The following is a 14,959-nucleotide window of genomic DNA, read 5'->3' as shown; positions in this document are numbered from 1 at the left end:
TGACCTGTGACGTGTCCCTGGCTCTGCCCCATTTCCAGCAGGTTTCCCATGTGTTTGGTTATTCTGTTTGCTGGGAATGTCCCAATGAAGGCAGGAATGATGTTCTCAGAAGGCTAATTTATTACTTTATGATATTATATTAAAGAATACTATACTATACTAAAGAATACAGAAAAGATACTAAATGCTAAAAAGCTAATAATGAATACTTGTGACTCTCTCCAAAGTCCTGACACAGCTTGGCCCTGATTGGCCAAAGAGTCGAAACAATTCAAACCAGAATTCAATGAAACAATCACCTGTGGGTAAACAATCTCCACACACATTTCACATGTGAGCACAACACAGGGGAAGCAAATGAGATAAGAATTGTTTTCCTTTTCTCTGAGGCCTCTCAGCTTCCCAGGAGAAAAATCCTGGGTGAAGGGATTTTATCAGAGAATGTGAATGCCACACTTGGCCTCAATCCCTATGGAAGCTTCTCCATCTGTACCTGCAAACAGTGGGGTAATTCTTAACCCAGATTTGTACATCCCAAGTGATGCTCTCAGCACAGCACCAGTGGGTTCCCATTTGAGTTCTTTTTGGCTCTCAAATTAAGAAACCACTTCAAAAGCTTCCCAACACCTGTTTTATCTGTGCAAGAGTAACAGCAAAACTCAAAAAGCTGAGATTTGATTGATGATCTCCCTTTTGGAGCAGCTTTGCCTACCTAGATCACACTGACACTCCTCCTTGCACAAAGTCCAAAGGGGAAAAACTTGGGGATTTATGAGGGAAGGGATCATTTGTTCTGAGCCACATACAAGCCATGAAACACCTGGCAGGGTGGTTGAGAAGAAAATAACAGTGGTGAAGGTGAAGCAGGCAGAGGTTGAGTCTGTCACCCCACAGAGCCCAAGGTCACTTTTCCCAGACTTCCCACTTCGCCAGATCCCAACAAACAGCACTGGCACACAGAACACGCTGTGCTGGCAGTCACTGTGCTCATGTGTCCCAGCTTGAAGGCAGAGTAATGAAGCCAGCAGGTGAATGGAGGGAGATGAGATGGATATATAACAAAATTTAAATTTTGAAACAAAAGCTAGTCCTCCTTCTTCACAAATTTAAATAACATTATATAATTAAATTTAAAAATCCACAATACAAACCACAAATAATTAGCTACTAAATTAAAAATAAAAATAATTTAAATATCATTCTTAATTAAACAATTTATCCTTAACAAAATACTATAAAACTCATAATTTATAAAACTAGAATATAAATAGGAACTAATAAATATCTAAACCCAAACAAAAAAAAAGACCTTCTCACACATTTAATCCCAATCCCATTTAACAACACAAAAACTCCACACAGTTTCCCTCCTGTGCCTCACAGAGCTGGGCTTCCACCAGGAGGACAGAAAGCAATCATGGATCTGATGGGCAGGAGATGTTCTCCCTTTCGTGCAGTCGCTGTCTGAACAGCAATGAAAGGTGTAAGGAGGTGTGAGGAGCAACAACAGGTATTACACACACACACCCAGTACAACAGGTATTACACACACTCCCAATACAACAGGAATTACACACAGTACAACACAAATTACACACACACTCCCAATACAACAGGAATTACATACACACCCCCAAAACAACAGGAATTACACACACACCCCAATACAACAGGAATTAAACACACACACAGAGTACAACAGGCATTACACACACACACTCCCAATACAACAGGAATTACACACAGTACAACAGGAATTACACACACACCCCAATACAACAAACATTACACACACACAGAATACAACAGGAATTACACACACACACAGAGTACAACAGGAATTACACACAGTACAACAGGAATTACACACACACACCCCAATACAACAGATATTACACACACACAGAGTACAACAGGAATTACACACACACTCTCAATACAACAGGAATTACACACAGTACAACACAAATTACACACACACTCCCAATACAACAGGAATTACATACACACCCCCAAAACAACAGGAATTACACACACACCCCAATACAACAGGAATTAAACACACACACAGAGTACAACAGGCATTACACACACACACTCCCAATACAACAGGAATTACACACAGTACAACAGGAATTACACACACACCCCAATACAACAAACATTACACACACACAGAATACAACAGGAATTACACACACACACAGAGTACAACAGGAATTACACACAGTACAACAGGAATTACACACACACACCCCAATACAACAGATATTACACACACACAGAGTACAACAGGAATTACACACACACTCTCAATACAACAGGAATTACACACAGTACAACACAAATTACACACACACTCCCAATACAACAGGAATTACACACACACAATACAACAGGCATTACACACACACCCCCCAATACAACAGGAATTAAACACACACACAATACAACAGGAATTAAACACACACACAGTACAACAGGCATTACACACACACACTCCCAATACAACAGGAATTACACACAGTACAACAGGAATTACACACACACCCCAATACAACAGATATTACACACATACAGAGTACAACAGGAATTACACACACACCCCAATACAACAGATATTACACACACACACAGAGTACAACAGGAATTACACACAGTACAACAAGAATTACACACACACCCAATACAACAGATATTACACACACACCCCAATACAACAGATATCACAAACACACAGAGTACAACAGGAATTACACACACACCCAATACAACAGGAATTACACACACACCCCCAGTTAGTTTGTGGGTATCTGCCCTGTTTGGATGCACACCCCTGTTCCAGGACTCAGACACAGCTGTGTACAGAGGCACACACACAGTCCCACATTTCTAACAGATTTATCCCTGGATATTCCCCCCCAGGGACACCTGGCTGTTGTTTGGTCCCCAGGCAGGACTGTAATAGGACAAGCAATGCCAAACACAGAACCTCTGGAGCTGGGGCAGGGCATGGAGGTGCCCAGGATGTCACTGAGCCAGCCCAGGGCACACAGAGGGACGCTGTGACAATACAAACTGGTATTTGTGGATGTCTGGACCTATCAAGACACCCTTAGGGATGTACCTGCTCCAGCTGGAACCTCATCCATCACTCTGTCTCCAGGGGTTTACCTGCTGTGGTGCATTTATCCACAGCCACACTTACTCTGAGGCGCTCCTGTTCCTGCATGGCCACCTCTAGGAGCCACAGGCTCTGCGGGAATGGACCTGCTCCAGGAATGAACCTGCTCCAGGATGGATTTGCCCATAGCCCCTGCAGGAAGGAACCTGCTCCAGGAATGAACCTGCTCCAATATGGGTCTTACCCTGCTGTGCCATGAGTTTATCCATGGCCTCATGCACAGCTGTTGATGCCCCAAGATTCTCCTGCTCCAGGATCTCTCCTTGGGCCCCAATCCCTCTGGAGGTACAGACACTTTGAGATGTTTTTGCTGGAGGTGGAAGCCCAGCAGCACCACCCACTCACAGCCCAGCTGGGATGGGGGAGACAATCAGAAGAGTGAAAGGGAAAAAACTCATGGGTTGATATCAAGGCAGTTGAACAGGTAAAGCAAAAGCCACAAGGAATTCATTCTGTGTTTTCCATGGGCAGGTGGGTGTTCAGCCATTCCCAGGAATATGGGGTTCCATCCTCTGCCATCCTCCTTGGGCAGCTGGGATTAGCTGTCCTGGCTCTGTCCCCTCCCAATTTCTTGTGTAGCCCCTGCCTGCTCGCTGGGGGGCAGGTGAGGAGCAGAAAAGACCTTGGGACACCAAAAAACATGGACTGGCAGGAAAATCCAGCCTCCTGTGGAATCTTGTGCTCCTGGCACTGGAGGTTCTCTGCCTCCAGATGAACACAGGAAACAAGACTGATTTTTAACAGAGATGCAGAGTCTGGACCCCACGGGATGGGACAGCTGTGTACAGGATGAACTTTGGGATTGTCAGGGAGGAGAATAAGCAGCATCCATGGGAAAAGAGAAAAATCTTGGGCAGAAGGAGGAGCAGGAATAAGAACCCAGGGAAGTAACAAAGGGCTCAGAAGAAGAGGGAGAAAAGCATGGTGCTCCATCCCACAGAGCACAGGAGCTGCTGAAGGATGTTCATCTCCTCCAGCTGACCATGCCCACCCTTCAGCTTCACACAACTTGGGCAATACTGCAATCTCAAGGCAAAGAGCTGTAGGCTAACTCTGCATTTCCAGGATGCCTGATCTTCCATTTCACCTGCAGGAATTTCTCAGGAGTTCCAGAGGCAGATTTTAGAAGTCTCAATAGCTGAAGCTGGGTATGGTTTCCAACAAGCCTTAAGGTACAGCTGAGTGGCACCATTTGCATCACATTTGCTTTATCTACACCTTCCTGAAGTGCTTGGCCACTGCCCTGATGTGCTGCTGGCAGTCCCAGGGCCATTGATTTCCTCTATTCACCAGAAATATCACCCACCAAGAAGGTTATTTTCCTCATTTAGCCTGTGGACTCCAAGAACAGTAATGAATTCCCCTCAGCCGCCGGATCTGTGCACACAAATGACATCAAATAGGCAGTTTAAATCCTAACAAGCACTGACACATCCCAGGGACCCACTTCCACTGGGGGCAGGGAACACTGGCTCTGCATTTCCATCTCACCCATGTTATTTACTCCTGAATCTCAATGATACTCTGTGGTCACAGAAACCAACAGCATTTTCACATTTGCATTTGAAGGGACCTTAAAAATGACCTTGTTCATGGGCAGTGACACCTTCCACTAGAGCAGGATGCCTTCCCACAGTCCTGCTGCTTCTATACAAAATTGCCTCCTGTCCACTGATATTAAAGCCTGTTTTCCCTCCTAATAAAAGTGTATTTGCGTGATTGCAATACTCCCCTGCATGTGCTAAATACATGAGAGCATGTACGTGTCATTATACATATATATATTTATATTCCCTGATATTAAAGCCAGTTCTCTCTCCTAACAAAAGTGTATTTGCATGAATGCAATACTCCCCTACACATGATAAATACATGAGAGAATATACATGTCATTATACCTATATATATATTTATATTCACTGATATTAAAGCCTGTTTCCCCTCCTAATAAAAGTGTATTTGTGGGAATGCAATACTCTCCTACATGTGCTAAATACGTGAGAGCATATACATGCCATTATACCTATATATATATTTATATTCCCTGATATTAAAGCCAGTTCTCTCTCCTAATAAAAGTGTATTTGCATGAATGCAATGCTCCTCTGCATGTGCTAAATACATGCGTACACATATCATTATATATATATTTCTATTCACATCCAACACAAAGTATGTGTGCACTTACAAGACTGTAATTCAAATTTTCCATCATCCAGGCAGCTCCATTATGATTTCTCCTCTTTGCTCACATCACCCAGTGTGCACAAAAGTGAACAAAACAAACCTGGCCTGAGCTGTTTCTAAATCCAAGTCAAGCCCAAGTCACAGAGCTGCTGTGCAGCTTTCCTGACACCGCTGGGGTGTTTGACAGGAAACACCTCCAATAAATGTGCTCACAAACCGAATCAAAGAAGGGAATTTGGGGAAGGAAGCACTGCTCCAGGCAGGAATTGTTGCAGTCTGACAAGGAGCTTTTTTTCACTGATACCCTACTTCGAGTTTGCTCCTAATGAACAAGCCCCAAACCCAGCCCAAAGACCCCAGACTGGAGAAAGTCTGACAGCCCATTTTCGACTTGGAAAGCAGGCACTGGTGTGGAAGTTTGGCTCTCCCTGCTCAGGCTCTGGTTTCCAAGGAAACCAGTGGCTGCAAGAGCCTTGCAAAACACCGGTCCTGCGCTCCTGCTCGGAGCAGGCTGTGCTGGAGCTTCCCCTGACACCAGCCCTGCCAGGAGGGGCTTCAGCAGCGTTTCCAGAGCACCTGGATGCAATTCCAGGCGTTCAGGATGTCAGGATACACAGAGCACACCTGACTGACTGCACACTCCGACCAAACCACTTTCTGCAGCTGCTGAGAGGAGAAAGGTATTATTGTCATGGTTCAGGCTCCAGTGCAGCAACAAATACTTTTGTTTTTTCCTGTTCTCTCTGCCCTTCAAAACAAAGACAAGCTACACAAAACACGAACATCAGGCACTCCTCTGCCTGCACGTACCCGCTAGAAACGGCAGAGCAGCAGATGAAAAACATTTAGAGAAATATTTAGACTTTATCCTGATGCAAAGGCAAGGATTTAAAAGCCAAAAGCAAAGACCGGCAGCACGGGCAGCAAGGACTATCACTGATGGCAGTGAGTGGCTTTTAATCCATCCCCAGCTCAGCTTTCCCGAACCTTTCCCTCAGGAAGATGTCTGTATTCAGTAACTCTTATCATCCTACAGCATCTAGCTCCGGCAGGATAACCACAGAAACTGATATGTAACAATTCACTGTATCCTTTTTAACTCTCCAAAGAAACAAATTTTCCCCTTGACTCTTATTTTCCATCTGGGGCTCAGCAAGTTCAGAACTCACGGTGTCTGTCCTCCCTCATTCCAGAGGCAGCTGGCCAGGCTAAATTCCATGCTATGTCCATTTCTGTGCAGTTTCACAACTCTGACCCGGCTGTTTTATTATTATTGTTAATTCCAGAAACATAAAACACATCCTGTGTTTAGGAAGTGGGATGCTGAAGTTCAGGAATGCTTTCACAGAGTCTGGAGAGAAGGAATTCGTGTCCGTGGCCTGGGGACCTCATTCTGTGTTGAAGCACTCTAAAACTCTCCACCTACAGCATTCGTACAGCTAAGGATGAATGTAACACAGCTCAAACAAGTGTAAGTAATTATTCCAGTAGTACAGATAAAAGGGGGGAAAAAAAAGTTAATTCTGCAGAAAATGAAATCATGGAGCTGTAGTACAATTTTAAAAAGAGTCTCTATGTTAATTACCAGCTGTTAGTGTGCTCGGAGCTACTGTACTTGCTGAACAGTGTTGTTTTGCATATAACCACCAAGAAAATGTCATTGTAGTTTCTGAAAAGAGCTACTTTGCTTTAAAACACAGTTTACTGACACCACACTGCTAAAATTAATCTCCAAAAGCAGCAGAAAAACCCAGGGAAGTCTGTGTTGCTTGTTGAACAGAACTACGAATAAGTGACATTGCAGCGATGTTTTACCTTGCAATTTAACTCATCTCAGCAAGAACCAGACAGAAGATGACAAAACAACTACGTGGCTTTAACAGCTTTATTGGGAGATTTGTTTTTTACCTTCCTTTGAGTCAAATCCCTCTGGAGCTTACACTCAGCACAGACATCACCAGCCTGAACAAACGTGTTGAGAGATGACCCAAAACACTGCTTCGACAGAGAAAAATCATAGTTCTGTGCCTAACAGCCTAACACCACACAGCCACCCCTTACTACTGTGAGTAACCCAAACCTCAGAGGGGTGTGATGTATTACACAAGGAGCTGAGCTGTCACAGTGTCCCCTTGTCACTTCCCAAGGCATTAAAGCGTGAGTCACACGAGTGCACAGAGGGGAGCCCCATCAGTGCCACCACTGCCGAGCCAGACCTGTCACAACACGGGGAAATCACGCTCGGCTGCCTTGCTCCAGCACAGCCCTTCCTGTGCTCACAGCTCTGCCAGGAGAGCTTCATCCCTCACAGCACAGCACCAGGATCCTCCCCAAGCTGTGCCACAAAATCCTGACCCTTCAAATGCACCCAAAAACCCCACTGGCATTAATGGATTTTTGTCCATCGAGCATCAGCTTAAACCACGTTTGGATGGATCTGACATTAAAGCAACCACAGCATTTAACAGCTCCCACAAGAAATTATAAATGCAGTTCAATTAATTGCTCACTGGACACATCAGAGCGGACTGACACCAAAATAAAAAAATAAAGGTTGCACCACTACATCCATCTCTGCTGGCTGCTCGGGGCAAGATGCTTCAGCAGAAAGTGACAGGACTCAAGAGGCCACCACCATCCCAGCAAACCATCACTGCAGGAGCGTGCCTCAGTTCCTCCCCCATCACCTCCACCACCAGTTCCCAGTGGTTTCATCATGGATCAACCACCCCCCAAATTCCTGTAGTGAGGGGAGAGGGGTTTGGGTTGTTTCAGGGGTTTTTAGATGAAACTGCAGCATACATAGAGCTGATAAACACCAGAAGAGCATTCTGTGCCAACACCCCAACACCCTTCAAATGCACCCAAAAACCCCACTGACATTAATGGATTTTTGTCCAACTTAAACCACATTCAGATGGATCTGACATTAAAGCAACCACAGCATTTAACAGCTCCCACAACAAATGATAAATGCAGTTCAATTAATCGCTCACTGGACACATCACAGTGGATTGACACCAAAATAAAAAAGAAGGTTGCACCACTACATCCATCTCTGCTGGCTGCTCGGGGCAAGATGCTTCAGCAGAAAGTGACAGGACTCAAGAGGCCACCACCATCCCAGCTCCTGGCCCACATTCCAGCAAACCATCCCTGCAGGAGCGTGCCTCAGTTCCTCCCCCATCACCAGTTCCCAGTGGTTTCATCATGGATCAATCACCTCCCAAATTCCTGTAGTGAGAGGAGAGGGGTTTTTAGATGAAACTGCAACATACACAGCACTGATAAACACCAGAAGAGCATTTCGTGCCAACATCCTAAATACAAAGTGCTTTTCAAGTATTTCTGGGGGTTTTATGACTATTATGATCACTTAAAATACGCCTCTAGCCCCCAGAGGATGTGCACATTTGCCTTCAAAGAACCAATCTGGCCGTTGCAGGGATTTTATTAAACCTCTTGTATGGATGTTGTACTTCCCCTAAGGCTATGCAACCAAGTATTTTAAATTTCTTAAACCAGACCTCTTAAATACAACTCACAGGCTGCTCCTCCCCTCACAAATGAGTCTCTGGGAGTTTGGCAGATTCCCCAAAAGTCTGCTAACTCCCCAAACCAAGCTATTTTTCCTTTTACTCAACATTTCCTACAAATGACACAGCACTTTGCTGCTGTGTCTGCTAACAGCAGAGCTTGTACCACCTCAGCCAAGAGATCAGGCCCTTCACACTCACGAGCTCCGTGCTTTATTCTGTGCTCTACTTCTAAGTTTCTTTTTTTTCTCCCTTCTGGAAAAGAAAACACGCTGATTACACAGCCTTCCAAAAAGGCAAACAGCTGTTGCAGATCCCCGAACAAAGCAGCCTGTTAAAATTAAAGTTCTGGGTATTTTCCCATGGCAAGGAGGAGGCAGAGGAAGGGAAGAGCTGCAGCTTTGCTGGTTGAAAAGGTTTCTCCTTGCTTGGCTGCTCTGTAGAGTTTAAAGTGCAAAGCCAGTTGGTACAAACTCGGTGTCCCAGTGTTCCCTCGCTGCTGACAGGCTGTTAGCAGCCAGGATATACCCTGCAAGAGGTCAAAGGTGTGGAAAAACAAACACGAGCAGCAATTTGGGGAGATGAAGAGGAGAGAACGATCTGTCACGGCATTTTTTGTGCCGCGGAAAACCAGCCAGCTTCCTGCCCTCTCACTCGGTCACTTCTGGCAAGTTATGTCCTCTGAGAGGGGAGGGGAAAAAAAGGCCACTTACTTGAAATAACTGGCTTCTATTCTAAATAACTAGCTTCTTGAACAAGGAGGCTGATAAAGATGCTAATGCCCAATTCCTCTCACTCATAACTCTGAAGAAAATGGCTGAATGGTTGGACGTGTCCCTCCATGGATTTCAGCTCCTCAAATCAGCCCACAAAGTCCTGTTTCACTTTTAAAAACATTGTAGAGGCAAAACAAGCCCAGCCCTCCAACAGCAACTCAAAACTCTTACAGCTCTGAAAAAGCAATTTTATTTAACAATATGCATCCTTAACTGGGGAGATGGAAGGGTGTGTGTTTAAGGGAAGATCCTGCAGATTTAATAGTATTTGTCCACACAAGGCAATTAAGTTTACTTTCACACTTTGTAAGCCATTCATAGAATCCCAGAATGGTTTGGGTTGGAAGAGACTTTTAAGCCCATCCAGTTCCACCCCTGCCATGGCAGGGACACCTTCACTGTCCCAGGCTGCTCCAAACTCCATCCAGCCTGGCCTTGGGCACTGCCAGGGATCCAGGGGCAGCCACAGCTGCTCTGGGCACCCTGTGCCAGGGCCTGCCCACCCTGCCAGGGAACAATTCCTAATTCCCAGTATCCCATCCAGCCCTGCCCTCTGGCACTGGGAACCCATTCCCTGTGTCCTGTCCCAAGTCCCTCTCCAGCTCTCTTATATCCATTCAGAATTCAGCCAGAATCTTCTGTGTGGCAGCACAACAGCTTCCACCACCACAGACCCTCAAGTACCTACATGACCCTCATCATAATTCAGTTCCCACAGATTTTCTGCTGCTGTTGATCCTACCAATCTCCAGCCACCTCTGCCAGAGCAGGAGAACAAATCCAGCACCACCTAACTACAAAAAAAAGAAAAAACCTCAGGGGCTAAATAGAATCATCTTGGTTGGAAAACCCCTCTAAAATCATCAAGCCAAACCATTCTCCCAGGAATTCCAAGGCCAACACTAACCAACATCCCCAAGTGCCACAACCACCTGCCTCTTGAACACTTCTTGGTGGTTTGACAAAATCAAAGGTTGGGTGCCATCACCTCAAGAGGCACTGAGATTCAGTATGAACTGGGGGGAGGAAACCAACCCTTTAGTGCAGATTTTGTTATTTCCAGGTCCTCACCACCACCATGAGTTATCTTGCCCACCGGGCTCTTAGGGCTGACACAGAGCTCCCAACTCCTCCCAGAGCCAAGTACATTTCAGGAAAAGATTAGCAAGGATCTTTTCCGGTAACCACAGAAAGGTTTGGGTTGGAAGGGACCCTAAAATTCTCATTCCAGCCTCCAGCCTTGGGCAGGGATACCTTCCACTATCCTGGGCTGCTCCAAACCCCACCTGAGCGATCACAACCTGCAGCCACGAGTTGACTTGAACATTGTAAATAATATTAGGAGTATTGACCACAGATGATCAATATGAAACAACCCCCCCCCAGAGGAGTTGGGCATTACACCCCACACCAGACTGCAGGGCTGCATTTACACAAGGAGTGATTAAAATTCCAGCCGGAAAACGTTTATTCCAAGGCTTTTCCTACACATTCCAGTGGGTATGGCAGAGGCTGGAACCTGTGGCGCTTCCCGGAGTTCTGGGAGCTCCATTTGCACTTCAGGAGCGCCGAGGGGCAGCGACACCGACAAGGAAAGTGACACGTGTGGGGCTTTGCATTCCCTAAGGAAATTAACACCGAGGGATGCCTGGATGTTCACCACACACCCCGGGGATTTCACAGCCACCCCTGTCCCTCCCTGCTCGCTTTTTGGGGTGTTTTATTCGTTTTGGGGGCTGGAGGGGAAGCATTTCACGCGCCACCGCCGTTCCTCCCCTGCCATCCCTTCAGAACGGCCTTAAAAGGACAAAATATCTGTGGCGGTGGGAATGGGGGGCGGGAACAGGAATGTGGGAATGGGAGCGGGAATGGGAAGCGGCGTGGCGGCAGGAGGAGCACACCCGGCCCAGCCCGGCCCGGCGGGGTCCCGCCATGGCGGCCGCCCTGAGGGCGGGCAGTTGCCTGGAGACGGCGGGGCCCGCCATGGCGGCGGGAAAGGGCTGAGGCTGCGCGGGGAGCGGGGCCAGCCCCGCCACGGCCCCTCAGGGGACACTCCGGCAAGGTCCTCGTCCCCCGTGTCCCGCCATGCCTCCCCGGGAACCATCCCCGTGTGCCCGGGCGCCGTCCGCTCCGTCCCCGCATCCCGGAGCCCACACGGCGCACACGCTCCCCACTACCGGGATGGCTCCGGGGATCCGCCAGCGCTCCCGGTTATCATCCCGAGGAATTCCTCACACGAGGAAGGTGCCGGCCGCGGAGGAGAGGCAGGTTTGCCCATCGACGGGGAGGTTGCTCCCCGGCCCCGCGTGCATCCGCTCATCACCTCTTCCCTCCTCCTTTTTTATCCCTTGAGGAACGCTGAACTAAAGGCACGGTCAGGAGAAGGCACGAGCGAGGGAGAGCTCCGTTCCCCCATTAAGGCGCTCTAATTTCCCTAATCTGCCGCAGGTGTGAAACCGGGGCAGCGCATCCCCCGGCGCGCCGGCACCTGAGGATCCTCGCAACTTTCCCTGCCCCCCGCACGCCCTCCGGGGCACCAGGACACTGCAACAAGCTCCTGCTTCTGCCGAACCCCCCTCCCCAAAACACCAGCAGCCCGCCGGGCTCCAAGTTTCCCAGCTGGGAATGTCTCCCTGCGAGGTCCCGCGGCGAGCCCCGCGTTCCTCCCGCTCCCTCCATGCCCTGGACACGATCCCGTCCCCCGGAGGGATGTGGCGGTCGGGACGGGCTGGCCGGGACCCCGGCGCTCACTCCTGCCACTCTTCCCCCCCAGCGCTCACAACTTTCCCACCCCGCGGGGCCACCCGAGGAGGCTGCGGGATGCGGGAATGCCGCGCTCCGCTCCCTGCCCGGGGATGGAGCGGGATGAGGGGGAGAGGGGACGCTGAGCGGCGGGGTGACCCCCTGCTTACTGCGGGCTCTTGGGGTAGAAGGGGAGGGTGACGTGGCTGAGATCCTGGATGTCGAAAGCCGTGGGCTCGGCCGAGATCGCCTGGCGCTTGGTCCGCTGCTCGCCCTGCAAGGTGCCGGCGCTTTGCTGCTGCGCCTGCTGCGTGGCGGGCCGGATCACCGAGCGGTACTTGTCCAGCTCGTTCTGCAGCTTCTGGATCAGTTCGTCCTTCTGGTCCAACTCCAGCTCCAGCTCGTCGATGAGCGCATCCCGCTGCCGCAGCTCCTCGATCTTCTCCTGCAGCGCGTACTGTAAATCCCGCAAAGTGCCCATGGTCCTGCCGCCGCGCTCTCCCCTCGCCGCTCCGGGCAACTTTCCCCCTCCGGGGCCGCCTCCCCTCGCTCGGGCCACCCCGGCCCCCCTGGGCTCGGCCCGGCCCCGCGGGGCCGCCGCAGCCGGACCCCCGGCACGGCGCTCCGGAGCCGGGGTGTTGTCAGGGGCGATGTGGATCCGCCTGCGTCAGGCCGGGCTGCCGAGGGAGCCGAGACACACACACAGACAGACACACACACACACACACCCGCGGCGGCGAGCGGCGAGGGAGGGGAGGCGGGAGGGAGGCAGGGGCGGCGGGGAGGATGCACATGCTCGCCCCGCTCCCTCCCGCCGGCCCCGCCGCGCCCCGCGCCGCCCACGCCCCGCGGGCTGCGAGCACGGAGGGATGGATGGAAGGGAGGGATGGAAGGAGGGAGGGGACCGGCCGGGAGCAGCGAGTGGTGCCTGCCCTGCGGGCCTTGTGCTGCGCTCCGAGCCGCGCACACCTCCCGTGCTGCTCCCCTCCCTCTGCTCCGGTTCTCCTTAAAGAACTTATTCCCCCCTTTACTTTGCTTTTAAAGAGCCGGGTTGTGTTGTTTTCGCACAAGCCAGCGTCTGGCATGGCTCCTCCTCAAGCCTCAGCAAGCTCCGGGCTCCAAAAACCCAGATTTTCACGGGAATATCGGTCAAGTCTGTCTGCGCTGGAAAAGCCTGGAGGAGGCAGGGCATCTGGCTTTCAGAGCACTGAGAAAAAAAAAAACCCTTAACTTAAAATCTGGGAGATTTTCTGCCTGGCCCAAATAACCATGTGAAAGCCCAAGTTTCTGCCTTACCAAACTGATCAGATTCCCCAGAGTGCAGGACAGCCCGCGGGGCTGCAGCACAGAAATAACAAAATCAAACAAATGAGCCACAGTGGCCAAGCAATTCTGGGTTCTTCCATTTGCCACGTGCTGAAGGGCCAGCGATGCTCACCCTGAGAGCACGGCTCCCGCCTTGGCTCTCTGGGGAACAAACAGGGGGTCTGAGCTGTTTTGGGGGTTCCTGATCAAACCATCCAGCCTGGAGGAGCCAGTGATGAAAACCCCAGAGTGTAAGAACCCCACCAAAGCTTGTGCAGCGCTGGAGCACTGGCACAGATTCATGCTCACAGGTTTCCAGCAGCTGTTTCTGTTCCTTCAGCAGCTGTTTCTGTTCCCTCTTGAGGAGTTGGACTTGAGGAGGAAGAGGAGGATGCAGCCCTGAGTGTATTTTTTGTGTTTCTGTCTGACCTCCCATGCCAGGCATGAGCTGGGAGTGCCAGACATCAGCCCCTACTTATGGGGCTCAGCTCCTTTGGTCTTGCCCTTTTTCCCCTCACCCTGTTACACACTGGCTCCAGCTTTCAACCTGCAGCTGGTCTTTATTTTATAAAGTTATAAAAGAGAACAGATGAGGAATTAGAACTGCTCACAGCTCCACACTGTTGCTGGAAAGGGCCTGGCCTCTGCTCACAGACATGAGGCTTTGCAGGGGTTTTGTGCATTTGATCCTGCGTTTTTTGAGATGCACATGGAAAAGGGGGAAAAATTTGGGTTATGCAAAACTCTTCAGTTTTCAGTCCCCTTGATACATTTGTGCCAGGCACAAAGCAAAGTCCCCCAGTTGTTTCCACAGGTTTAAGTCCAGACAGCATTTTTTACTGTCTATTCCTCCTATTTCCATCTCACATAACTCACTGGGAACAAAAGTAGCAGATATCTGCTGAACATTTCCATTTTAAAGACAACAGGCATTAAACAGATGCATTCCTGCTGCCTACAAACTGGGAATCAGTGATAAATAAAATATTTTAACAGCGTTCAGCCAACAGGCTGTAAGTTTTATTGCTTTTCTCCCTGCAGAAGTGAAATCTGCAGGAGGGAGAGGTGATACAGTTACCTGAAGCCCACCAGGCTTCAAAAGAATCACAGCCCTGGGGAAAACTGCTGCATAATTTCTCAGTGACAAGCAGTAAAATAATATGTGAGAGGGGCACAGCCCAGGACTGAGACAACAGTGCCCCAGAACAGAAAGGATCCACAGAAAACCA

General features: G+C 49.3%; 1 protein-coding gene across 1 annotated transcript in view; it reads right to left on the bottom strand.

The window, feature by feature from the left end:
- PRKG1 (protein kinase cGMP-dependent 1) overlaps positions 1-12,922 on the bottom strand; it is a 353,715-nt gene extending 340,793 nt beyond the window's left edge. The window contains exon 1 of the mRNA XM_054288351.1: positions 12,596-12,922. Coding sequence (XP_054144326.1) covers positions 12,596-12,906 — 311 coding nt within the window. The 5' untranslated portion in view covers positions 12,907-12,922. The remainder of the gene's footprint in view (positions 1-12,595) is intronic.
- Between the last annotated feature and the right edge of the window lie 2,037 nt (positions 12,923-14,959).

The sequence above is a fragment of the Melozone crissalis genome, unplaced genomic scaffold (assembly GCF_028551555.1).
Source record: "Melozone crissalis strain CALT ecotype California unplaced genomic scaffold, PUWL_Pcris_2 ptg000062l_1, whole genome shotgun sequence".
Taxonomy (NCBI): Eukaryota; Metazoa; Chordata; class Aves; order Passeriformes; family Passerellidae; genus Melozone; species Melozone crissalis.
Note: the sequence above shows the minus strand (reverse complement) of the source record. Positions and strands in the feature narration are given on the sequence as shown.